General features: G+C 49.1%; 8 protein-coding genes and 1 non-coding gene across 9 annotated transcripts; 5 read left to right on the top strand and 4 right to left on the bottom strand.

Annotated features, from left to right (window-relative positions):
* Nucleotides 1-4,423: 4,423 nt before the first annotated feature.
* On the bottom strand, nt 4,424-6,702 carry IWZ02DRAFT_80567 (cytochrome P450). The gene is made up of 3 exons (XM_066771247.1): nt 5,764-6,702; nt 5,337-5,689; nt 4,424-5,284 (listed from the first exon to the last, which is right to left on the bottom strand). The coding sequence occupies exons 1-3, from the start codon at nt 6,548-6,550 to the stop codon at nt 4,496-4,498; spliced, it is 1,929 nt and encodes a 642-aa protein (XP_066619347.1). The 5' UTR covers nt 6,551-6,702; the 3' UTR covers nt 4,424-4,495.
* A 537-nt stretch (nt 6,703-7,239) lies between these two features.
* IWZ02DRAFT_471695 (uncharacterized protein) lies at nt 7,240-10,110 on the top strand (the record flags this gene model as incomplete). The annotated part of the gene is made up of 7 exons (XM_066768894.1): nt 7,240-7,692; nt 7,791-8,387; nt 8,435-8,576; nt 8,640-8,854; nt 8,905-9,216; nt 9,248-9,961; nt 9,988-10,110. 7 exons carry the CDS (start codon nt 7,240-7,242, stop codon nt 10,108-10,110), a joined length of 2,556 nt encoding a protein of 851 aa, XP_066619346.1.
* Nucleotides 10,111-10,221: 111 nt separating this feature from the next.
* IWZ02DRAFT_461157 (40S ribosomal protein uS15) lies at nt 10,222-11,542 on the bottom strand. The gene is made up of 7 exons (XM_066768198.1): nt 11,388-11,542; nt 11,175-11,316; nt 11,083-11,115; nt 10,995-11,027; nt 10,839-10,863; nt 10,733-10,787; nt 10,222-10,674 (listed from the first exon to the last, which is right to left on the bottom strand). The coding sequence occupies exons 1-7, from the start codon at nt 11,412-11,414 to the stop codon at nt 10,534-10,536; spliced, it is 456 nt and encodes a 151-aa protein (XP_066619345.1). The 5' UTR covers nt 11,415-11,542; the 3' UTR covers nt 10,222-10,533.
* Nucleotides 11,543-11,798: 256 nt separating this feature from the next.
* On the top strand, nt 11,799-11,914 carry IWZ02DRAFT_t107. The gene has a single exon. It is a non-coding gene; the product is annotated as a tRNA-Leu (tRNA).
* Nucleotides 11,915-12,315: 401 nt separating this feature from the next.
* On the bottom strand, nt 12,316-13,836 carry IWZ02DRAFT_80455 (fatty acid desaturase-domain-containing protein). The gene is made up of 2 exons (XM_066771246.1): nt 13,631-13,836; nt 12,316-13,578 (listed from the first exon to the last, which is right to left on the bottom strand). The coding sequence occupies exons 1-2, from the start codon at nt 13,673-13,675 to the stop codon at nt 12,388-12,390; spliced, it is 1,236 nt and encodes a 411-aa protein (XP_066619344.1). The 5' UTR covers nt 13,676-13,836; the 3' UTR covers nt 12,316-12,387.
* Nucleotides 13,837-15,116: 1,280 nt separating this feature from the next.
* Nucleotides 15,117-16,551, top strand: IWZ02DRAFT_477204 (uncharacterized protein; the record flags this gene model as incomplete). Its single annotated transcript, XM_066769047.1, has 5 exons — nt 15,117-15,205; nt 15,261-15,840; nt 15,894-16,050; nt 16,114-16,211; nt 16,249-16,551. Exons 2-5 carry the CDS (start codon nt 15,523-15,525, stop codon nt 16,549-16,551), a joined length of 876 nt encoding a protein of 291 aa, XP_066619343.1. The 5' UTR covers nt 15,117-15,205; nt 15,261-15,522.
* IWZ02DRAFT_80429 (Rpp20 subunit of nuclear RNase MRP and P-domain-containing protein) lies at nt 16,431-17,243 on the bottom strand. The gene is made up of 2 exons (XM_066771245.1): nt 17,136-17,243; nt 16,431-17,084 (listed from the first exon to the last, which is right to left on the bottom strand). Exons 1-2 carry the CDS (start codon nt 17,197-17,199, stop codon nt 16,561-16,563), a joined length of 588 nt encoding a protein of 195 aa, XP_066619342.1. The 5' UTR covers nt 17,200-17,243; the 3' UTR covers nt 16,431-16,560.
* An 84-nt stretch (nt 17,244-17,327) lies between these two features.
* On the top strand, nt 17,328-18,568 carry IWZ02DRAFT_80280 (octanoyltransferase). Its single transcript, XM_066771242.1, has one exon. The coding sequence runs from the start codon at nt 17,542-17,544 to the stop codon at nt 18,274-18,276; it is 735 nt and encodes a 244-aa protein (XP_066619341.1). The 5' UTR covers nt 17,328-17,541; the 3' UTR covers nt 18,277-18,568.
* IWZ02DRAFT_80281 (uncharacterized protein) lies at nt 18,569-21,026 on the top strand. Its single transcript, XM_066771243.1, has 3 exons — nt 18,569-19,065; nt 19,119-19,168; nt 19,220-21,026. Exons 1-3 carry the CDS (start codon nt 18,860-18,862, stop codon nt 20,926-20,928), a joined length of 1,965 nt encoding a protein of 654 aa, XP_066619340.1. The 5' UTR covers nt 18,569-18,859; the 3' UTR covers nt 20,929-21,026.
* Nucleotides 21,027-22,519: the final 1,493 nt, after the last annotated feature.

Genomic DNA, 22,519 nt, shown 5'->3' with positions numbered 1-22,519 from the left:
TAGAGAAGGTTCCGCGGAGATATAGGGTGTATAAAGTTTAACCCCTATTCTTCTAGTCTTCTACCCCTTCTAGCATAACAGTGTGTACTAGTCTAGAGGTGAAGATTAGCGCCCTAGGTAAATCAACTACGCTCTTTTAAATGAGACCGGTCTTAGCGGAAAATTTAGGGGTTAATTTTTTAGCGTGTATGTATAATGAAATAGTACTAAAATAGGTAGGTTACTAGTAAGAGAGTTACTATAGCATAGGATTTAGGGGGGTATAGGTGTTATAAGTAAGGGTAGAGAAGATTATAGTATTAAGGGAGTAAAAGGTAGGGTAGATAGAATAAATAGAGAAAAAGATAGCTTTACTAATAGTAGTAAGGATTTAATTAGCTAGGAGCCATCCTAGGGTTTATCTAGAAGTAGATTAGCTTAGTAGCTAGGGCGGCTTAATAACTTTACTCCCCTAATCCTTAATACTATACTACCTAGGTCTAGTATAAAGCTAAAATAACGCATATATTTAATACTAATAAATAGGTTATATGATAGACTAATCCTTATAATAGTTATAGATACTTTAGGGTTATATAATACTACTACCTTATAGGTTAGCACACTAAATAATAGACTAGTAATAAGCTTATAGGTAAGGCACTAGGTCTAGCTATATATAATTACTAATTATCCTTAACTAGTATAGCTATTACTTCTAAGTACTAGTAGTAATAAGCTTATATTTAAGGGAGTAGCTTATATATAACCCTCCTATATATCTAGAATTAATAAGGATACGGATAGGCCTTAGTAGTATATTAGGATATATATAGACGTACATAGTATAAGAGTAGTAAGAGGGACTAGTAACTCTATTCCCTAATTACATTAAATAATGACTAATAGCTATCTTATAGTTAATACCTCATATAGTAGTTTTATAGGAGGCTACTCATTTCCTAATTCTATATTACTTAGCTTACCGGCCTTAATAGTAATTACATCACCCTACTCTTTAGTATCTATAAAATCCTCTACTATCTCCTTAACTATAGTAGTACCCTAGGTATAGATAGTAGGTCTTATTAGGGGCCTACTATATAGGTAGTCCTTAGCTAGGTAGCTAGGGATGCTATAATAATAGTAGTTATATAGCTCTAGGGTAGCCTTATACTTCTACTTCACCCTACTTATTACTATAGTAGGTATTATCTAATAGGGCGGTCCGGCTATTAGTATCCTTACTATACTATAGAACTAGGTAGTAGATTAGGCCCTAGATAGTAGTAAGGACTTAGTAACTAGTGTACTAATATCTACTACCTAGTCTAGGATTAAGAGGAGTTCTATATAGCTCGCTATAATCTAGGCTAGTATAATAGCATAAAGTAGGCCCTAGAGCTTATAGAGTAGCTAGTCCTTAGCTATTATACCATCCTAGCTAGCCTAATATGTAAGAGTCTAATACTAGTAGACCTCATACTTAAACCTAGTACCTATACTAGATATTAACTATAGCTAGTTAAGCTATAAGAGGGCATGGCTATAGATATTAGTAATACTATATAAGCTATCTAATAGGCTCTAAAGTAAGGCCTAATCCTCCTTATTAGCACCCCTACTAATAATAGTATAAGCTGTAGCTCTAGAGAGATAAGAGTAGATATAGGCAGCCTTAGCCTCTTTACTACTAAACTACTCCTTATTAAATAATAGCTTATCCTATATATTACTATACATAACATAGTAATCCTCTAGTAAACTATTACTAGACTACATATTAGGATTAGTAAACTAATATTAGGCCTCCTAGCCTAGCATCTTACTACGGCTAGAAAGGACCTACATAAGCTATATATAATAACTATTATTATACCTTATAAGTTATCGGCTTAGGGCTAGTAGGTAGGTTATTATTATTAATAGAGATAATAGGTTAACCGGATAACGGGCTAGCTATAGTACTTAATAGCTAACTAGCTAATAATATCATCTACTAGGTAACTAGTAAGCCTAAGTTACTAGTAGTAGTTTAGCTATTCTTAGCTATTATATAGGTCTATAACCGTGTTACGCAATGAGATAATCATCCCTTACTATAACTAGAGTCCTATAGACTAGTAATCTTACTCTTAGGCCTTACTTATAGCCTAGACTATAAAACTAATAATATCTAGTAGTTCTAGTATATCTAAAAACGCAGTGTTTTATCCTAACACCTAATAGGGCATGAATAAAGTAAGAGAACTTATTAATAGAGGATAGATAATAAATCATGCCCTTATATAAGTAATAAGAGACCTATTAATAGTATTATAGTACTAAGTAGAGTAGATCATGCTAATTACTAATAATTAATAGGTAAGGAGTAAGAGTAGTTATTATAAGGCTAGTGAGCGAATAACTATTACTCCTTAATCTAACTAACTATAGCTAGCATATACGTAAGCCTAAAACTCCTAACGCTAAATGCTACTACTTAGCCGTAATAGCGGCGCGGCCTACTTATTCGTAACATTCTTTCTCTCTATTTTTATAGAGGTTAATAGCTTTTCTTATTAGATCTCTAGACCCTAGGAGAGCCTCCTAAGAGGTACTAGGGCTAGGGGGTACTAGGGGGGGTTCTAGGGTACTAGTTCTCCTAGGAGAAATAGTAGAAGAGGTAGAGATAGGCTCTTCTTCTTACCTAATAAGTACTACCCTACTAGGGGTACTTTTAGGGGAAGTAGAGGGCTCTCTAGGTTATTTTTTAGCCCCTACTACCTACTAGGAGGTAGGGGTAGTTAGGGAGGGGTTAAGGTTTATAGTATCATTTCTTTCTTTAGGAGGATCCCTTAAAATAAAGGGTTCTCCTAATTTATAAGGGTTCTAAAGAGGTACCCTATTAGGGTGTATTCTAGGGGGTTAGATTTAGGTGGCCGGGATTAGGGGTAGGAGTTCTAGTTCATATTTCCATTTAAAAGAAAAAAAAACCTACTTCCTAGAGAGAATAAGGCTATTTTTAGCCCCTTATAGTAGGACTTTTTCTTAGCATTCTAAGATAAAGGATATATCCTAGTCCTCTATATTTTTAATCCCTAAAATTAGAGGATAGCCTAATAGGTAGTCTAGGGGTAGTATTTTTTATTTAAGGGTTTTTTCTTTCGGATTATTTTAGGAGACTAGGAGGTGTTCTTAGTGTTAAAAACTATAGGTGTGTAGTATAGGCTTAGGCGGTTAAATAGTATAGCTTTTATTTAAATATCTCATCTTAGCGTTAAGATATTTATAAGTAGAGGTGTGGTGTACTTAGACTTTATTCGGGCCGGGGGTGCTTAGAGAACTTCAGGAAAAAGGTAGGAGTTCTAGGGGGGTCTCTTAGAACTTATATAATTTCACTAAAGTAGGGCCGAACCTTAGTAGGCAGGAAAAAATTTTCGGAGTAGGGAGAGCAGGAGAAAAAGTATATTTTTACCCCTTAATAGGCAGCGATAAGTGTTAGTAGTAATGTAAAGGTATGAACTAGTACTTTAGGACCTACTAAGAAAGATGCTGTAAAAAGTTTTATAATAGGGTAAGAGTTCGTGGAGGAATCTAGGTGTAAAGATTTTCGGTTAGGAGGGCATTCTCGTTAAGGTGCCTATAGGTATACCTAGACCTATAACTTTAGCTTTTTATTAGCTAAAAATAGGATATGGATACTTTAAATCCTATCTACTACGTATTAATAGGTCTCCTACTAGTACGTGTAGGTGTAGTAGTCCTAAAGAAACCCCTTTACACCTCCTACTATCCTATAGGGAGTATAAAGAATAAAGAAAATAGCTATCTAAGGATATCCCCTTATTAAGCATGAAAAACCTCTCTAAAAATTTAAAAACTATAAAGGCTACTCTAGCCTTTATGTAAAATACTTAAATAGCTACTAAATAGTGGCATATAGAGAAAGAACCCACTACGTAGTAGGGTTAAGGAGTTATAGGGATATATGTATATATGTGTGTATATATATATATCTTTATATATTTAACTCCCCTGCCTATAAAACACACCCATTTCCTTTATTATCTCACACTCGTTTAGTATTTGCTTATTCCTACCTATATTACTAATTTAGTAATTTCACTATAAGGGCTTAGCCCGAAATGTCTAATCATAACCATTAAAAACACCCTTAGAGAGAAATGCTATATGTATATAAACTAGTCTAATATAGTCTAAACCTACTAGACGGTATTATATATTAGCTAATCATGTACTATTAGGATAGCTATCCTCATCTCTTATAGTCTTAGACTTAAGAGGGACGTTAAAATAAGTAAATAAATAAAATAAATAAATAAATGCTATAAAAAGATTTAAAATCGGGTAAGAGTTTATAGAGGAATCTAGGTATAAAGATTTTCCGTTAAGAGAGGTAATTTTAGCTTATACTATTAAGAATAGACTAGGTTAGACCTAATACTTTAGTAGAATAAATATTTTAATAATACTTAAAATTAAGTTAGTTAAATACGTGTAGAAAAAAGATGTTCTATCTATCCTCCCGCCTCCTAATCACAACCCATAATGGTAAATTTGTGAGAGTGAATGTGTCTAAGCATCCCTCATCAAATGCCGCCGCAGACTGCCCTTCTGCTAGCTCTAGGTCAAACCCTTTCACCATGCCCGCCACGACTGCTCGCATCTCCATATAACCCAACGCCTTTCCCGGACATGCATATGTGCCGCGGGTGAAGGGGATAAACGGAGCGGTCTCAACTGTTGTATCGACGTTCTCCCACCGGTCAGGACGGAACTCGTTCGCATCCGGACCCCAGAGGCGACCGTCACGATGCAGTGACCATGCAGGAACGGAAACAATGATACCGCCTGGGATAAATGTTTCCTTTGAGGTCCCGCTCTTGAAATTTACTGAGTCTGATCCGGAAGAGGCAGAGGTCAGCGTTGGAAATTCAGGTACTGAAATGCCCTGGGGCGGCGTCTCACGGCCCAGACCACCAGGGATAGGCGGCTTGAGACGGAGCGTCTCATTGATCACAAAGTCAAGGTAGCGGCAAGATGCGAGCGTGCGAGAAGAGCAGTCGGGCAGCGCGTCGAGCGCAGCACGGAGCTTGAAATAGCAAGCGGGATCGCGGACGAGGTAGAACAGAGCGTTGGCGATGGCGGAAGCCGTGGTATCGGACCCAGCAAGAATTATGAGAAGAGAGTCGTTCTGGAGAGAAAGTTGAGTCTGTAGCCTGTGGGCGTCCCGTGGATTCTGGGCGGCGACGAGAAGGTGGCTGGCTATATCAGCTGGGGCTGTGGTCGTAGGGTCGAATGTCTGAGATTTGAGAGTCAGTCAGGTTCTATTCAAGGACGAGGAGGAGCCATGCCTCTTGCTTATTCCTCATAGTGTTGTGGCACCATTTGTAAAACGCGGTCATATCGTTTGCCAAGTTCGTTGCTGTGATCATTCTGATCACCCAGGGCACTGCTCCTAAAATTCCGAACAACCTAGTAGTCTCGTGCATGGCTTGTATTGAAGTGCTTTGCTCATCACCAGTGACGATGCCTTCTCCCTTTTGGAGCATCCCAAAGTCCTGATTGTAAGCAACGCGGCCCATTACGTCGAAAGCGAAGAAGCTGATCCAGTCCTGGAGATTAAGTGGCTTTTCGGCGCGTGCCTCCAACTGTCGGAGTAAGAGATTTACAGCTTCTTGAACGCGGGCCTCGTAGTCGGAAACGGCTACAACATGTTGAAATTCAGTCTTTTGTTTTCCAGAGGAGACAATCAGGGAATAAATGTTGCTGTAGATTTACCTTTGCTGCTAAAACCTCCATCAAAAATCCTCCTCCTCCAAGAGTGCATGGCACGATCCCGAAGTAGGAATACTTGTTTATCTTCCTCGGCTGGAACAGCATAATGGTCGTACCAGGGTCCTTTCAGACATTGTGATCTTGGCCCATAAAGCACGGGGATCGCATTTGGATTGAGTATCGATACTTCACGCGGAGAAACTCTAACGCAGTCACCGTAGCTTTGGTGCAGGGCATCAATCTCCTTGCAAAGTTGGATGCCACTCTTACTTGCTAGGTAGACGCGGTAGAAACTGGAGAGAGAAGCCAATGTTGGACCTGAAAAATTCCGAATCGGAGAGAAGACCAGGCGGTATATGGCTGTGCTGCCAAAAAAGCCCGAGAGAAACAGCGCAGCGATGAAGGGAGTCTGCACTGCAGCAAGTGAGAGACCGTAGCTTTGTGACAAGGCTAGAAAAGACAACAGCGTCAGCGAGCTCCAAAAGCCCAGGATGCGCCAGCCATGGTTGTCCAATGATAACCTGAAGGTCGCCAAATAAGTCGAAACCCCAACACTGCTGCAGCCGACGACAGTGATAGAGTGGCTGAAATCTCGGCAGCCATGGGTGGAAAGGTGGTTGTTGATTTTCCAGTCTGGCAAGATTTTGCGCGGAGTGATGACCAAGACTTCTTCCCATTGACGTTGGAGTAAGCTTAAGTAGTCAGAATACTCGTAGCACTGCGAACACTTGGACGACGTGGAACCTAGGAGCCCACTGTTTGAGTGGCACCGGCGAACGCCACGCACCATCTTTATGGAATTGCCTTGATTCAGCCAGCTTTTCAAACCGGTACGAAGCACACAACTGAGCCTTCAGCAGATGCATCGAAGACAGCTGACGGGAAGAGAGGAAGCAGTCGCGATATTTTGACGGCAAAAATCTCCCTGTTGCAATTCTCGCCTTACCAAAGCACTTTCATCCTCGCCAAAGCGCCTACGCGTTTGTCATCAGACCTAGTTGCTGGCTGGTCCCCTCAGGCTACCGCCTCGCCAAGAATGACAATTGCTAAGAAGAAGGATCTGATGACAGAGAAGCTTGGCTGAGTCTGAAATATATGGAGAGGCTGACCGGTGATGCGAGGGAGCTGCTCACTTTTGGTGGTGGTGAGTTAGTTGCGGTCTTTTCTTACCCCACCCCTGCCTGCTCTCGCTCAGCTGAGTGCCACAACCTGCGGAAGGATGACAAGACATGGAAAAGTAAAGAGTCGTCAGAGATGCGGACTTTTGCAGTGAGAAGTAAAGGACAACGCGCAGAGGAGAGAAAAGAAAGCCCTGCGCTTGATGTTCGGATTTGGCTGCGTGCTTTAGCATCTTGCTGACGTTATTTGTGCCTTCAAGAGACCTTATTAGTAGGTGCAGCTGCCCTGCAGTCGACCGCAAAACAACACAACTCCAACACCACACCACCTTTGCTACCCACTGACCTCAAGTCATCGCCAATGGACGGGAAACACCGTGGTAGACGGCCTCCGCCACCGCTCTTACACAAGTCTCGCTGCTTGAAGCTCGTTGCTGTTGCCTGTCTTGCCTTCCTAGCATATGCTCAATGGTGCCAGCTTAATGGCAACCTGCAAGTCAAACGGAATCATCGAGCACCTCTTTCTGCTAGTCGTCTCCGAAGCGACTTTGTCAAATGTCCCAATCTGCGCCGCAAGCCCAGTGACCCAAGCGGAGTCCGGCACCGCAACGCCCGCCATGTTAATGGTAACAAGCACACTCTCATCAAGAACGCGACAGTATGGACTGGAGAGCCAATTCCTGGAACTACTGCCAAGGAAGCCCATGAGGGTCTCGGATACGTCTGGACTCAAGCCGAGGTGTTCTTGGAAAGTGGCCTTATCAAAAAAGCTGGCGCCACGATATTTGAATCCGAGCTGCCCTCCGACTACCAAGTCTACGATGCCAATGGATTCCAGCCCACGAACGGAATCACTGACATGCTGGCGTGGATCCCCTCCCACGACTAGTGGGCAATGAAGACACCAATGAGCTATCCGCTGACATCACGCCCTTTGTGCGGTCCATTGACGGCTTGGATCCCCTGGACCATCAAACCCAGGTCATCAAGTTTGGTGGAGTCACTACATCCTTGGTACTTCCTGGCTCTGGCAAGAACATAGGCGGCGAAGCTTTTGTCGTCAAGCACGCCGTAGGAAAGCCTGATGGCCGGTTTGAAATCAGTGCAACAGACACGCTTGCTGAACCTGAGCGGACTTGGCGGTATATGAAGATGGCCTGTCGAGAAAACGCGAAAAGAGTGTACGGAAAAGCCGGGGAGCGTGGCCCGTACAGCAGTTTATGGGAGTCCTGGGAATTCAGGCATGCATTCGAAAAGGCAAGCGCCCTTGTCAAGACCCAAGATGAGTGGTGTGATGCTGCGTCATTTCGCGGGCCTGAACTTATGGAAAGTTATCTGCCACAAGAACTGCAGTGGGAGGCACTCGCTGCTGTTCTTAGAGGCCAGGTCCTTGTCAACACCCACTGCTACACCATTCCCGACCTGGAGGCCTTCGTTGACCACACCAATGAATTTGAATTCTCAATCCAGGCATCCCACCATGCTCATGAAACGTACATCGATCCCGAAGTGAGTCTGCTGCTTTGAGTCTTCAAGCAAAAGTACTAATCTTTTAGATTCTCAAAAGAGCCCGGGGCGGGCGACCTCCAGCTGCTGCTCTTTTTGCCGATAACATTCTGTACAAAGCTGAAGCTTATCGCGGCTGTGAGCAGGCCGGAAAGATTCTCTATGAGAACGGAATCACGCCCGTCTATGTCAGTGACAACCCGGTTCTCAACGCCCAGCACGTCGTTTTTGAAGCTGCCAAAGCATATCGCTAAGGACTTCCGTATCATGCAGCTTTGGCAGGCGTCACCTCTGCGCCAGCGGAATTTTTAGGCCTGGGAAAACGCATTGGAAAAGTCAAACCTGGCTTCGATGCAGACATTGTACTTTGGGACAGTGATCCCACGAGCGTCGGTGCCGCGCCTGTCCAGGTCTGGATTGATGGGACAGCTCAGTTCAAAAATCCTTACATTCTGAAGAAGCCAAAGACTGTGCCAATCGACACAAATTGGCCATCTCCCTCACATCTCCCTCAGCAAAGGACCAGTCTCTCGAAACCGGCTCCGTCGTTTTCACCGGGATATCAAGGATTTTGTTGCCAGACTTTGGCGATGCCCTGGACGTCGACGGTGGATTGCCTCACAATCTTTTTGTGGTGAATGGCACGATCATCCGCGTTGGAAAGTGTCAGTCCGAGCTATCCAGTGTCAATGCGGCGGAAATGATTGATCTGAAAAATGGACACTTGTCCCCTCCCTTCACGCTCCTCGGATCGTCGCTCGGTCTCAACGAGATTGACGCAGAAGGCGATACGACAGACAGCAGCAATGGCAAAGGCGTCTTCAGTAGAGCAGTAGACGGATTTGCTCTTCGACAATAAGCAGCTAGCGGCGGCGTATGGACACGGAGTCACGAAAGTTGTCACTGCCCCCATATTCTCCGGAGGCGGCTCCTACGGCGTGAGCGCCGGGTTCCTCACCCATGCCTCGCATCCTCTCGAGGACGGCGCCGTGTGGGCAGATGAAGTCGCTGTGCACTACAACCTTGGCCTCAGAGCCAAAGACGACACAACGCTTTCGATATCCAGCGCCGTGGGCGCTTTGCGAGACAATCTCCTTGGGGCTATTGATTTCAATGAAACACTTACCACCAAATTTTCCGCACAGTCCTGCTTCCACCAAGTCGTGACGGCGCAGATGCCTTTGGTCACAACAGTCGACAGTGCTGACACCACGGCGTCTATTCTCCGCATGAAAGCTGTGGTCGAGCAAGCAGGGAATAGCAAAATCCGCTTGGCGATCATTGGAGGCGCTGAATCACACCTCGTCGCAAAGGAACTTGCTGCGGCCGACGTTGGCGTCATCCTTGCCCCTCTCCTTGAATACTCTCAGTCCTGGGATCAGAGACGGTCCCTCACTGGTGCACCGCTTACCAATGGCACGGCCATCGATGCCCTCGTCGACGCCGGTGTCCTCACCGCTATTGGGACCGTGGAGGATTGGGAAGCAAGAGACCTGGGACTGATGGCTGGCATTGCCTACGCCAATGGCGAGGGCAAGCTGAGTGAGCAAGACGCGTTGGACCTGATCAGCACGAATGTCACAAGATTCTTGGCTTGGACGAGGCATCTGAAAAAGTGCAGAACCCAAGGAATGACTTTGTCGTGTACGAGGGCAGTCCCTTGGAAATTCGATCGAGAGTAGTGGCTCTGGGAAGTGGCCAAGGGGTCCTGTCTGTTTTCATGTAGCTTCAGGCTATATGCGAATTGTCGACAGAATTATTTGGACCGCTTGGATCGACGGCAATATCTGGGTTCCAAATGATCTCTCAAAACATTGAGCCAGGAGATGGGAAAATGATGCAGCCAGAAATTTACGAGCCATGAGCATCGTCCGGTGTATAATTCTGCAGTAGCTACGTCTTAAAGCGAGAGGATCTTTTAATCCCGAATCCAACCTTGTCCACTCATTTCCCGGATAATGCGGGACAGCCTCTTTTCTGGCGGCTTGCGCATGTGCACGCAATCGGACGAGATGGTCTCTTGACTCTTTGAGTGACCGTCGCGCCGCAGAACCTGGGCGATTGATCTTCGTTCGCTTTTCCCCTGCATCCAGACCCATCTCACTCCCCTATGTGTCAAGCCATACTCGAATGTGATAAGCGTCATGGCTTACGACACAAGGGTGCTTGCAGTGGCGCTCTCGTACCTCCAGTTCGGCGGAAGAACGCCGACCTTCTTGTAGTATCGGGAAAGACGGTGGATACGGGATTCAACCAGAATCAGGCGGAATTTGGAGTCCTTGTCCTTGCGCTGCGCAGATTTGTCAGCCATCGGAGTTCAGCTGTTGAGAGTGAGGATCGGCATTTACGTTGCGCTCAAGGTGCTTCCGAACCTGGACAGCCTTCTTGATGAGCATGTAGAGACTGTGCACGGTCAGCAATCATCAATGGCAGACTGTCAATCCAAGGACGCACTCTTCGGGGATCTCAGGAGCCAGGCCTGCGTGAGACCAAAATCATTCTGTCAGCCGAAACCGATCAGAAGCATAGTAGGTTTGTTTGTGATTGGCAATCGCATGCAAGATCGCAGCGCAATTCAAACAGGGACCATGTCATTCATAAGAGGCGTACCGTGGCTCTTAAGAATCCGAAGAATCTTGTTACCTGCGGAGAGTCAGCAATCGCACCACCGCAACCACATTACGAATGTTCTACACACCAGTCACAACCTTTACCTGCGCGATTCCATGCGCTGTGAATATCCATCAGTTTCCGGCCGTCGTTTGTGCGCTTATACGGAAGAGGTAGTACAGTCGCGAAGAACGACGCCAATCTGCGAAGGCGTCGCGCCTTTGCGGGCAAGTTTGCAGATCTGCCCAACGACTTGGTCCGGCGTGGTCTTGAGCCATGAGGCGGGACGGCGGCTGTAGGGGATCGCGCTCGACGAAATACCCTGGGTTTGTTAGCTGGCGACGTTCACACATGGTGGCAGTTTGAGCCATGCTGGCCGGGCAAGGCGCGCACCTTTCCCTTGCTGTGCAGACGGCCCATGTTGTAAAAGTTTCAAAAGAAGGATGGTCTTGTGGAGTATCTGGATCAAGACTCGTCAATGGTCGCAGTGGTGGTTTGGTGGAGAAAGCGCATGGTTGGGCGTGTGCTTTTGGTCGGAACCTCGCTTAACCGACCATGCAGGGTTTAGCCGATCACCCGCTGCCAAGTCCTTCCGGGGACTTGTCAACTTCCACTCCCAAGCCTCTTGTTACAGAATTTCTCCCATCTCCTCTCAAAGTTGCTTCAGTCTCCGTCCTCAAAACGTGAGACGGCCTGGAGTGATCTAATCCCGACCAAATCGGAGCATCGAAGGCTACTTGCAAGCTGAGTCATGGCCAACATGTGCAGTTCATAAACATCAATTCCCTTTGTAAATTGTCACCGGGCAACGTGGCCGAGTGGTTATGGCGGTAGACTCAAGTCAGCGACTTAGCTGCTGTGCAACAGCAGCCAGCATTCTACTGGAGCAATCCGCATGGGTTCGAGTCCCATCGTTGTCATTATCTTTTGCTTTTTGCCCTCCACAGGCCCCGCACGACTCGCCTTGGACATCTTTGGGTTTTCTGGAGTAGTGGAGGTGGCTAGGAGTGTTAGGGGAGTCCGAGCAAAATCAAAATGAGCGTCAACCAATTTCCTGTCGACGTTTCGACAAAAGAGATGATAGAACACGCCCAATGTGATGGATGCTGAGGGGAAGGGAAGAAGCATCCAAAAAAATTGAAGAGGCGAGTTTAGGAGGCATTATGCAAAAAAAGACAATCGGGAGAAGTGAGACGGTGGTAATCAGTGCGGCGCGGCCACGGGGTGGACAAATCAAAGACTGAGACAGAGAGCTTTTCGAAGGACTAAGACAACGACAACAGGAATTAGATTTAAGTTTCACTAGAATGAGAACGCATCATGTAATGACAATGAATCTAGTATTTCTAATATCTATGACAAACGACACTTCCCGGCAGTTTTCTCAAAACGCTCAAGTCGGTTTCTTCTCCATCGTCTTGCCAGCCCAGACGTAGACGCCCTGGGTCGCCCCCTTCTCGACCTCCTTGACCCACCGGCAAGTCTTGAAGGTGTGCCACAGGCTGCCGATGAAGTTGGCCTTCTTGTCCTCGTTGTAGAACTCGCCCAGCAGCGGGCGGATGGCCTCAGTTGCCTCGTCAGCGTAGTAGAAGGGGATGCGAGGGAACAAGTGATGCACGACGTGGGTGTCGATGATGCCGTGGAAGAGGTGGGTGCCGATCCAGCCAAAGTCGCGGTCGATGGTGCACAGGTTGCCGAGCGTGAAATTCCAGGTGCCCTCCGCATAGTGCGGCACGTTGGGGTGGGTGTGGTGCAGATAGGTAATGGCGACGAGCCAGTGGTGAACCCAAAAGTAAGATTGCCCATACATCAGTCCCACCATCTGCCATCCGACCTTTTGCGCGGCCAGGTACAGAATGTAGCCCATGATGGCCAAGCCGAGGTCTGACAGAATGATGAAGATGGCCTGGCGCGGGATGAAGAGGACGCTCCAGGGGTCGAAGTGGCTGCCGCGCTGGTTGAACCATCCCGTCTTGTCGTTGTCGCGCACACGACTCTGCTTTCCGGCAGAGACGTTGAAAAGGAGGTACGTTTGCCAGCCAAGCACCTGGTGAAAAAGAAGCTTCGCCGCATTAACGATGGGGGTATCCTCGGCAAGCTCATCTAGGGCCTCCAGGGTGATCTTGAGCTTCGAGGCCATGTCCTCTTGGGTTATGGGCACGAATACAAGGTCCTTTTCAATGTGGCCGGTGAAGCGGTGGTGGCGGGCGTGCGAAAACTTCCAGGAAAAGTAGGGCACCATCAGAAACGAGTGGCCGAACCATCCAACCGTGTCATTGAGCAGAGGGTGCTTGGAAAAGGCACCGTGACCGCACTCGTGAGAAAGAATCCAAATGCCCGTGAAAATGAGGCCCTGAGTGAAGCCGTAGAAAATCCACAGGGTGGCGCGAACCCAGAAGGTTTCAATGCGTGGGATCTGCAGGCCGGCCCATGCCAGGATGGCAACAAGGGCAATGTCCCGCGCCAAATAGCTCATGGAGATGGCCACCGAAGGCTCGAAGCAATGCGGAGGGATAGCCCGCTTGATCTCTCCAAGAGTTGGGCATTTTGAAACGTCCCTTGACGACTTGTCGCCTTTGAGGGGCTGAAAAGAAGGTGAGTAATGGCTTTGGCCAGCTTGATCGTGGAAAGCGCACCTGAGCCTCGTTTGTTGAGGTGACTGTAATGGTTTGAGTGGCCATAGTGCTGGTCGAAAGCTCACGCGTCGTGGGCCTGTTCAGACGGCGCGAATTGTCCTTTCGATTGTCCGCCGCCGTCAGCAACGTCCAGGCAAGGCCGGCCTTTTAAACTGAGCCATGGAGTGGCAGCACTAAAGCCCGAGCTTAAAGGGATAAGGCTCTGGAGTGAGGCCCGTTCCTTTTGGTGGGCTTTTAGGGAGCAGACTCTGCGCGCAGACGCTCCACTCACAGTGCCAAAGCTCAGCGATCTTTGTCGTGAGTGGACGCAAAGAAACCCGTAGGAACGCCTTGTGGGCACGGTGATTGACTCAACGAGACGGCCATTATGGCGCGTGGAAGGAGCGAATATTTTGGTCCTCAATACTCCAATACCGTTTTGCAAAGGAGCAATCTGAGCACATTCACAAGATGTTACGACAAGATGACCAGCGGCATAGGGGGCCGTCTGGCTGACGGGGACGGGAACGGCGGGCTCTCGATGTAGGAATGGTGGTTGGCTTCAAAAGAGTGTTGTAGTTCGGTCCTTTTCGCATTCGGTCCTTTTTCCGCGTTCTTCAGCACCAAGCCACCCAATCACAGGGGCTTGCAATGAAGGGTCTTGGAGTAGATCAGGGTCCCTCAGGGCTACGAAGCACGTCCACCAGCCCCAATTCAACACACGATAGCATACGTGGTAGCCCGCCACGTAGCCACACAACCATTTCGCTCCCGCTTTGAGACGTAGAGCCGTTCGCACAGGTCCAGTGTTGTCCGTCTTTCGGAATTGTGCTTCGAGACAACCAACGCGTCCTTCGTGGACGAGCGCTTTTGGACACCAGAATTGGATCCGTGTTGCCTCTCGCATGAGAACCAAACGATGAGCGCCTCCTGTAGATCACACAGGACCAAGCCCCTGCCAGCTCATACACCTGATTCGACCAGTCTCTCGTGTGAACTGGCCTCAACGGGATCGGAGCCTGACACAAGCGCCGGATCAGGAAGGCTTAGCTCTTGAAACAGCATTCCAGAACACTTCGTGAAAGTCGCTCATTTCTTAGAAAGGCCATCTTGGCATTGCGACTTGGACCCGGACAAGCAAGGGAATTTCTCATCCATGCCCTGAATACCATTGAGTTGTCATTGAATTACGACCCCGCCATTTCCAGGAGTCTTGGTCCTTCAGTGAGAGATTTGGTCGATTGAAAAGTGAGGCCCTTGGAATGATTATCTTTGAGTAGGGTGCTGGCGAAGGACACTTTAGCCGCAAACGTCTTATTTAGTAACGCAGAACTCTTCTTGCGTCGGGACAGCAAGTGATTGGTACCATATGATTTGCATGCAACCCAGAAACAGCTTTCGATGAGCATCTACTAGAAATGGATCCGATCAGGGCCATCCTGGACATGTGGGGCCAGAAAAATGTTGGAGCTGTGACATAGAGCAACAGCTCGGGCAACGTAACAGTGTGTGAACTCGCGCATCAACAAGCTACAGCCCGCGTTATGATACGGATACTGAGCCGCACCTTGTTTTGGACGCACGGTACATTTCTAGGTAGGGCTTTCGTCTGCCGCGAGCTATCCGGCCGGCTCCGCTTAATAAGATGCAGAGTCCCGCGATCCCCGCATCTCTTCACTGGAGCTTTGGTCGGTGCGGCCCGTACTGTTCCATTATGAACCGAAGAAATTAGCTGATCGCAACTGGTCGAGGTGTGATAGGAATTTGTGCATATCAAGCACAGAAATCTCTGAGGGTATAAAGTCGAACTGGCATTGGCGGACGACGTCGATTTGTAAATTTTGCCAAAAGACCCGGAAACCAGAGCGACAAGGAATCTTCAAGACCGACTGTGAGGTCTTCCGTAACTTGGCATGTCTTCAGTGACGCAAAACCCGGAATTCCAGATTCCCGTGGTGGACACATCAGCCTTTTTGCAAAATCCATCATCTCCGGAGGCGCAAATCGCCATTGACTCTGTCCGCGCAGCGTGTACTACCTCGGACTTTTTCCAGCCGAGGGAAAGTGGGATTTCTGAAGACTTGGTGAAAGCACTCTTCCAAGGTGCCAAGGCCCTGTTTGCCTTATCTCTGGAGGAAAAGAAGACTTTGAAGAGACCCGGAACGAAAAGAGGCTACGATATCATGGGAGCGCAAGCATTGCAGCACGGCGCCTTGCCAGATATGAAGGAGGTAATGAACCATTTCACACGGACCCTTCCGGGAGGGAGCTCACAATCGTCAAGGGTTACTACATTGGAAAAGGCATGGCCATCGACACAGAGCAAACTAGTCGCTCCTTCATGACGCCCAACATATGGCCGTCCGTGAAACGGGTCCCTGAGGCCGTTTTCAAGAAACCCATGGTGGACTACTATGGAGCAGTCGAAGCCCTTTGTCTTCGTCTTTGAGTTCGTCAAGCACATCTGGACCTTGCGGCAATGCTGCGGCGATGACTTCCAAAAGGAGAGCCCATTGTTGCTTCGATGAGACTTCTCCACTACCCTCCTCAAAAATCGACAGCCGAGAAGCAGTTTACTGCTGGCGCGCACACGGATTTTGGTGTTATCACTCCTGACCCATGGTCTCCCGGGGCTGCAGGTTCAAAAACAGAAGACCGGGCAGTGGGTGCTTGTGCCGCTCAACGAAAATGATTTGCTGCAGCACGTCGCCAAAATTCACTACAGAAGCACTTGTGGCTACTTCAAGAGCAACTTGCACCGTGTCTTGAATCTGGGGGACGCCGATTGTTATAGTGTGCCCTACTTCTTTGACGGATGTTTTGATGCGAATTGGAAGAGGCTTGACGGCGCAGATGAAGACAGAATTCTGACCGTTGAAGAGCATATGCTTGAGAGGTTCGCGACAACGTACAGTACAGCGTATGAGAGTCGAGGCGGATGATATCCAGGTTCAACGCAGGCTGACATGCACTTGCAACACGCTGGTGTGCCTGATCCTGGTCTCGGGCAATTGATCTTCCTTGGTATTGTCTTCGGCGACTGTGTCAAATCCATCGTTGGACTTTGAGTCCGGATTGGTGGTATTCGCATCCTCGACGAGGTCATCTATAGCATCCAATGTCCCAGTCTCAAGCCTGACTTGACAATCTTCCTTTTGCTGGAAGAACAAGGCCAGCTCTATGGCCTTTTCGATGCTTCTGCCCGTTGCCTTGATGGTGACTATCTCTGGCCTTTGTTGTCTATCTACAGCGGCGATTGCAGTCGACATGATGGGGTCACCGCGACTGTTACGCTTCTGGGCGAGTGCACTTTGGGTAGCGCGTTTTTCTGCGATGCTCAGGAGCTTCTGGACGCGCTTGACAGCGGAGAGAAAAGGTGTCCGGACATTGACGTAGACGACTTTCTCGGTCTCAGCATTTCTGAAGGGCGAAGCAATAGGAGGATGGAGAAGCGGGCGCCTTTGGATTTTGGTGTCTTGGAGAGGTTAGCAGACGGCGGCTTCTAGAAGCATGAAATGGCTCGTACGAGGTGGAAGTCGAGGCAGTTTCTGAGGCCTAGAATTGCTGGCTTGCTTTGGAGCGGGGGCCATTTCCTTAGTACGGGATTGTGTTGACGATGCGAGGAACGTAGAGTTGTGACACGCCAGACCCAGACGACGCGTCCCACTTCGAATTTCTTATCGATAACCAAGTAACCCATGGCACGGAACGCGCGCACGTGCCATTCGTCCATCAGTGCACTCCGGCCAACCGCACGAGCAGAGGATCCACCACTTTTCATGAGCTGCAAACTACCTCATTTTTTCTTTGGGGTCTGATTGACTCCATTGTTCTCACCTTCTGAAAAGAAAGACAAAGAATTCTGCGCGTTTGATGCTCGGCCCGGCCTCTCATCCCACCCTTCAAAGCTTCCGGAGCGACATCACATCAACATGCGTGTGGGACATCTCCGCCTTGTCAAACCGCACAGGCTCTGGCCCTACCAAGCTGTGTCGGAGATCCAGGACAAGGCTGTATCAAGGTATCTAGCCGCCAAAGCTGATCCCTCCCTGACTGCTCCCAACCCTACCATTATTTCCTGGGAGTCCAGACCGGTTTACACATGTGGTCGAAGAGAAATTGGCACCGTCAGCCCAGAAACCCAAGCCTCTCTGCGCATGAATGGGCAGGCTGATTTCCACGAGGCTTTAAGAGGCGGTCAAACCACTTTTCACGGACCCGGGCAGCTTGTGGCGTACCCAATAATCGACTTGAGAAGACACAAGATTTCGCCTCGAGATTATGTTTGCCTTCTTGAAAAATCTGTAATCGATACTTGCGCCGAGTACGGCGTTGCTGCCATGACAACGGAAAATACCGGTGTATGGACGTCTCCAAAACACAAGATATGTGCCGTTGGTCTTCACATGAGACGCAACATCACCAGCCACGGAATTGGCCTCAACGTCACGACAAATCTGGAGTGGTTTCGTCGAATTGTTGCATGTGGTCTACCAGACACCTGCGCCACTTCTTTACGAAAGGAAACTGCTGTGCCTGTAAGCGTCAATGATGTTGCACACGTTTTTGTGGACAAGTTCTCCAAAAGACTGGGCATCGATGGTGTAGATCAGATGGACAACGAGGACGAGTACATGAAATACCTTGGTCCTTCCGCGGAGAAATAGCCACCTCGAAAGGAGCGCGACAAATCACTCTTCTAGAGTGAAGCGCTCAAGGAACTGGCACGGGAACGTGCAGCCGAATATCTATCAATAGACACCACCCTTGAGGTTCAAAGATCCTTAATTTCGTCCCACAGTCACTTCGAGATCTTGTCCTGGAGCCTTGCCTAACGGGGGAAGTATGATCCTTTTCAGTGGCCCTTGAGCCTGCAGTCACAGTCCCGTTGGATGGTTCCTAGGAATGTAACTTCTCTTCTTGAATGAACGCCAATGTGTCTCTTGGCCTTTTCGGAGCCGGCGCCAGTGACAAGCTCCTGCGTCGCCAAAGAAAAGCATCTCCCCGTCCCTTTGGATACTCCTTCCGCTGCTGCCTTGGTGGTATCTCAGCACCTCTTGCGCGCGTCGAAGCCTGGAGACGACTTCGACCACTGATCTTGGTCATCACACCACGCCCTACCTTGGCCATTGTCTTTGAGGGTCTGATTCAAGTCCAACTAGCCCCCAATCTCTTTTTTCAGACCCCCTGATTTAAATCACTACTCCCGTCAACCCATCTTCACTCCTAGTCCAACGTCGGCGTAGGACTATGGTCAAGCGACCAGACAATCAGCATCATAAGGACTACAAGAAATACACGAACCAAGAGTACGCCTCAGACTGCCCGGAACGCTTCACTGCATACGACGAATCGACTCGCAAGCCCCGACGGAAAAAGTCTTCTGTGTTCGAGCCTTTGATTGAGCAATCTGTTGCGGGAGAAACGGCCTCTACTGGAAGACGACGTCGCATTCAGTCTGTCAAGCAGAATGATCCCTTACCTTATCAGATACTGACCAGTGGCTCAGGATTTTTGGACGAAGAGTGATGCTCATGGTGAAATTCTACTCTTGCCTTGGTAAGCGGATGCACCGTTTTCTAAGCCAACCTACTGAGTCAGCTTGGGCAGGTTGGCCATTCAAGAACCAAACCTCTGTATGGCAGCTTTCGCAAGTGGATGAGTCGATGGTCCCTCAAAGCCGACCATCATCCGAAAACTCCAACCGCCAAGATGATGGGCCTCAACCGGCGGCGAGTTGCGGCACAAACACTTCATCCATGAATCCAAGTCCTATACCTCCCGTTGGAAATAATAGTCATCTGCCGAAAGACAACAGAAAAAGAGCACGACCCTCTCGAAAGACTTCACTGGCGTCTGAGCTCTTGGAAGATCCCCAATGCACGCAAATGAATAATAGGATAATCGACTGCCAGAAAGCTCCGTCCGAAATCGAGAAGAAAACGCTTCGGAGTCAGACAAAACAGAATCTATCCGCGTCAGACGAGTCGCTTCGGAGCAGCCTACCAAGGGGAATGTCTGCCAGACGTGTCGGTGTGCCCCAGCCATGGATCGATACTTCGATCCTCGATGGCATAGACGGCACCCCACTTTTCAATTGTGACAGCAAGAAGTCTCGCGAGGAGGAGAGCTTCGAATCCATCTTTCTGCAAGCTATCAGAACACCCCTACCGGATATGGGTCCTTCCGCCCCAGACAGTCCAATAGAACCTCCTCTTGTGAACTTCAACCAAGAGGCGAGCATCGACGCTCTCTTTCAACAAGCCATCAGAACGCCATTACCAGAGGAAACTCCAGTAGCCCATAGTGAAATCCAATTGAAGCCTTCACCATCATCTTCAAAGCCTCCAAATTACTCACTCCCACGGCCAACAGCCCCGTTCAGTCTTCCTCTGAATCATTCCGAGAAGAGCAGCGTCTCCAAGGCAATTGCTGCCGCTCAAAACAACTCCACCATACCGGACAACAAGCCATTGGGCCTTCCTTCTCTCCTAGACCCAATCTGTCTGACACCCAAGCCCACGATACCTTCACTTCAAGTCGATGAAGCTTCTATCGCGACACCATTACAAGAACCGCGCTACAGCGCTCTTCCGCGCATCCCCAAACGCTACTCACTCCGACTCCGCAGCCGCTTAGGCTCCAACAAGTCGACAAAATCGAAGCCTCAGGAATCCCTCAACCTTTTCAAACATGACGCGCCCGGCCGCTTCCAGCTATCCCGCAACTCTTACCGCGAGCGCCGCGACTCGGCTATCTCGATGCAAACGCCCGCCAAAACAGTCTGGTCACGTTGTCCGACGCCCCTGCCGCCGCTGGACCTACCACGCGGCCGGTACAGACCCTACGTGCCAGACTTTCCCTCGTTCGACCCGACAAAATTCGCGCTGTCGCCCAACTTCGACGACGAGGTGCGCGTGGCCGCGGCGGAGCGGTTGCCCGACGGCGAAGACGACGATGGCGACGACGACGACGACAGCGTGTACGACGAAGACGAAGACGTTGGAGGAGCAGGAGGACAAGCGGCCGTGCCCGTGTCGGCGTCTGCGCCGTCTTTGGCGCTGCTTCAACGCGCCGCGATGAAGCCGCTGGCTGCCCGCGCGCTGTCGTTGCGGCGCCGCTCAAGGGACGGCCTGTCATTCGCTGGACTGCGGCGGTTTCGTAATGGGAGTCTCAAAGGCGAGGGTGCTTCGACCCCGGCGGCGTCTGCGTCGGCCCCGGCGGGACCCAGCATGCTCGAGGAAGTGTGCAACAGATGTCGCATCAAGCTGGCGTCGGTCTGGCCGGGCAGTGGGAGCGTAATGGCTGTGGCTGCTTGAGGGCGTTGGGATTGAGTTACGTTGGTGGGACAGGGAGGCGCTGATTCTCGGGATGAGGTGATGGAGAGTTGTCTTCGAAAGGGGTTCGAGACGCGTCGACGAATTTGGATTGCTGGCGTTCAGGTCTTGGGGTTTGCTTTTCTATGGGTTAGTCGCAGGACATGCTTCAGCTCATTCTTTGACCGGTTTGGTAGTCATGGAAAGCAAAGCTTCAGTGAGCATGTTAGAAATGCAGGGTCCATCAATGAACTGGTCCAAACTGCAAATCTTTACCTCTGTGACCCTTCAAGCGCCTATGAGGAGTGAATGCTCCGCACTGTGGAGTGAAATGCCCAAGAATCCGCACAAGAACAGGAAGAGAAGGCCAATGAATACAAGAACAAGGTTTCAAGTATGTATTAACGAAGTCTGTCGAGTTGAAACCTGTGGTGCCGTGTAGCTCAGTCAAGTCAACAAATCGTCCACCGACCGGCCGACCGACTGACTTTTCGCAACCGACACTGCACTGCTACCTAACTTGCCACCCACGCCCACCCCAATGCCTGCTTACCTACCCACCTGCCCGCTGCTTTCCTGCAAACCGCTACGACCAAAGCATATGTTCACCCACCGCCACTCGGCTCCAACGAGAAGAAGAAAAGCGAGCGAGCAAGAAAGCGACCGTAGTCCGCTCCTTGGTTCTCCTAACGCCAAGGAACCAAAAAAAAAAAAAAAAAAAAAGGGTAAGATGGGAGGATGATGTTTTCTTTCGAGGAAAGACACACGGCGGCTGGCCGTCCCGCTGTGAAGACAATCCACGACGATGGTGCCGGAGCATGAGAGAGAGAAAGAGAGGGAGAGAAGGACGAAGAGGAGAAGGAGGGAGGAGAGCGCAAGAGAGATGACTTGAAGGAGGCAGAAAAAAGGGTGGTAACCAACGCGCGAGGCGACAGCCTCAAAAAGTGTGCAACCCAAGGCCAACAGATCGTTGTACGGACGGTCCGATTGCAAGGACCAAACAGAGAAGTGAGGAGTTGGAAAGGCTCAAGGTGAAAGTTGGCGAGTAGCGACAGCGGAAGCAATGGGAGTAGGTGTAAGAGTCAGCAGCCTGGACGAGCCCTTGCCGACTGACGGCACCTCGACCGGCGGGTCGACAACAGGCCAACATGGATATATAAACTGAGAATGGGAACCGAAAAGCCCCCGCAACGCCGACGCCAAACTCAAAAGCGCCCGCTTCTTACAGGCAGAGGTGTCCAAATGCTCCATTTGTTTGTTCTTTCCGATCCCCCGTGCCCGCATGTGCCATGATGCTATGAAAAGTGTTGGTCCGACGGACTGGAGCGTGGAAGATGATTTCAAATCGTTACCTGGACACAGGCCGAGAGGTTGAGAAGACGCAAGTGTTCCAAAGAGACAAAAATGCACGATCGAGGTACTCCCGAGCATGCCAGGGCGGCAAAACGAATCCTGATCCCCGAGAAGAATGCCGGTCCGAAGCGAGGGTATTTGCGTTACTCGTATTAAAGACAAATTTCGTGTCCCAGTGGGAAGAATGTAGAAGAAGTTTCCCCGACGTGGCCTGCGCCTCATGGCTCTGTCGTCAATCGTC

This window comes from Phyllosticta citriasiana (genome assembly GCF_038021145.1).
Source record: "Phyllosticta citriasiana strain CBS 120426 chromosome Unknown IWZ02scaffold_14, whole genome shotgun sequence".
Classification (NCBI taxonomy): Eukaryota; Fungi; Ascomycota; class Dothideomycetes; order Botryosphaeriales; family Phyllostictaceae; genus Phyllosticta; species Phyllosticta citriasiana.
This window is presented reverse-complemented; position numbering and strand designations above follow the sequence as displayed.

Bases quoted from the DNA above. Each gene is read 5' to 3' on its own strand.
- IWZ02DRAFT_80455 (XM_066771246.1), bottom strand. From the start codon at position 13,675: ATGGCCACTCAAACCATTACAGTCACCTCAACAAACGAGGCTCAG. The intron at 13,579-13,630 runs GTGCGCTTTCCA...CCTTCTTTTCAG, and splicing joins CCTCAACAAACGAGGCTCAG to CCCCTCAAAGGCGACAAGTC.
- IWZ02DRAFT_461157 (XM_066768198.1), bottom strand. From the start codon at position 11,414: ATGGGCCGTCTGCACAGCAAGGGAAAG. The intron at 11,028-11,082 runs GTGTGTAGAACA...GACTCTCCGCAG, and splicing joins GCAGGTAAAGGTTGTGACTG to GTAACAAGATTCTTCGGATT. The intron at 10,788-10,838 runs GTGCGTCCTTGG...GACCGTGCACAG, and splicing joins GCTCCTGAGATCCCCGAAGA to TCTCTACATGCTCATCAAGA.
- IWZ02DRAFT_80281 (XM_066771243.1), top strand. From the start codon at position 18,860: ATGGTCAAGCGACCAGACAATCAGCATCATAAGGACTACAAGAAATAC. The intron at 19,066-19,118 runs GTCTGTCAAGCA...CCAGTGGCTCAG, and splicing joins GGAAGACGACGTCGCATTCA to GATTTTTGGACGAAGAGTGA. The intron at 19,169-19,219 runs GTAAGCGGATGC...CAGCTTGGGCAG, and splicing joins GAAATTCTACTCTTGCCTTG to GTTGGCCATTCAAGAACCAA.
- IWZ02DRAFT_80567 (XM_066771247.1), bottom strand. From the start codon at position 6,550: ATGGTGCGTGGCGTTCGCCGGTGCCACTCAAACAGTGGGCTCCTAGGT. The intron at 5,690-5,763 runs GTAAATCTACAG...AACATGTTGTAG, and splicing joins TGGAGGTTTTAGCAGCAAAG to CCGTTTCCGACTACGAGGCC. The intron at 5,285-5,336 runs GCATGGCTCCTC...CTCAAATCTCAG, and splicing joins CTATGAGGAATAAGCAAGAG to ACATTCGACCCTACGACCAC.
- IWZ02DRAFT_80429 (XM_066771245.1), bottom strand. From the start codon at position 17,199: ATGGCCCCCGCTCCAAAGCAAGCCAGCAATTCTAGGCCTCAGAAACTG. The intron at 17,085-17,135 runs GTACGAGCCATT...AACCTCTCCAAG, and splicing joins ACTGCCTCGACTTCCACCTC to ACACCAAAATCCAAAGGCGC.
- IWZ02DRAFT_80280 (XM_066771242.1), top strand. From the start codon at position 17,542: ATGCGTGTGGGACATCTCCGCCTTGTCAAACCGCACAGGCTCTGGCCC.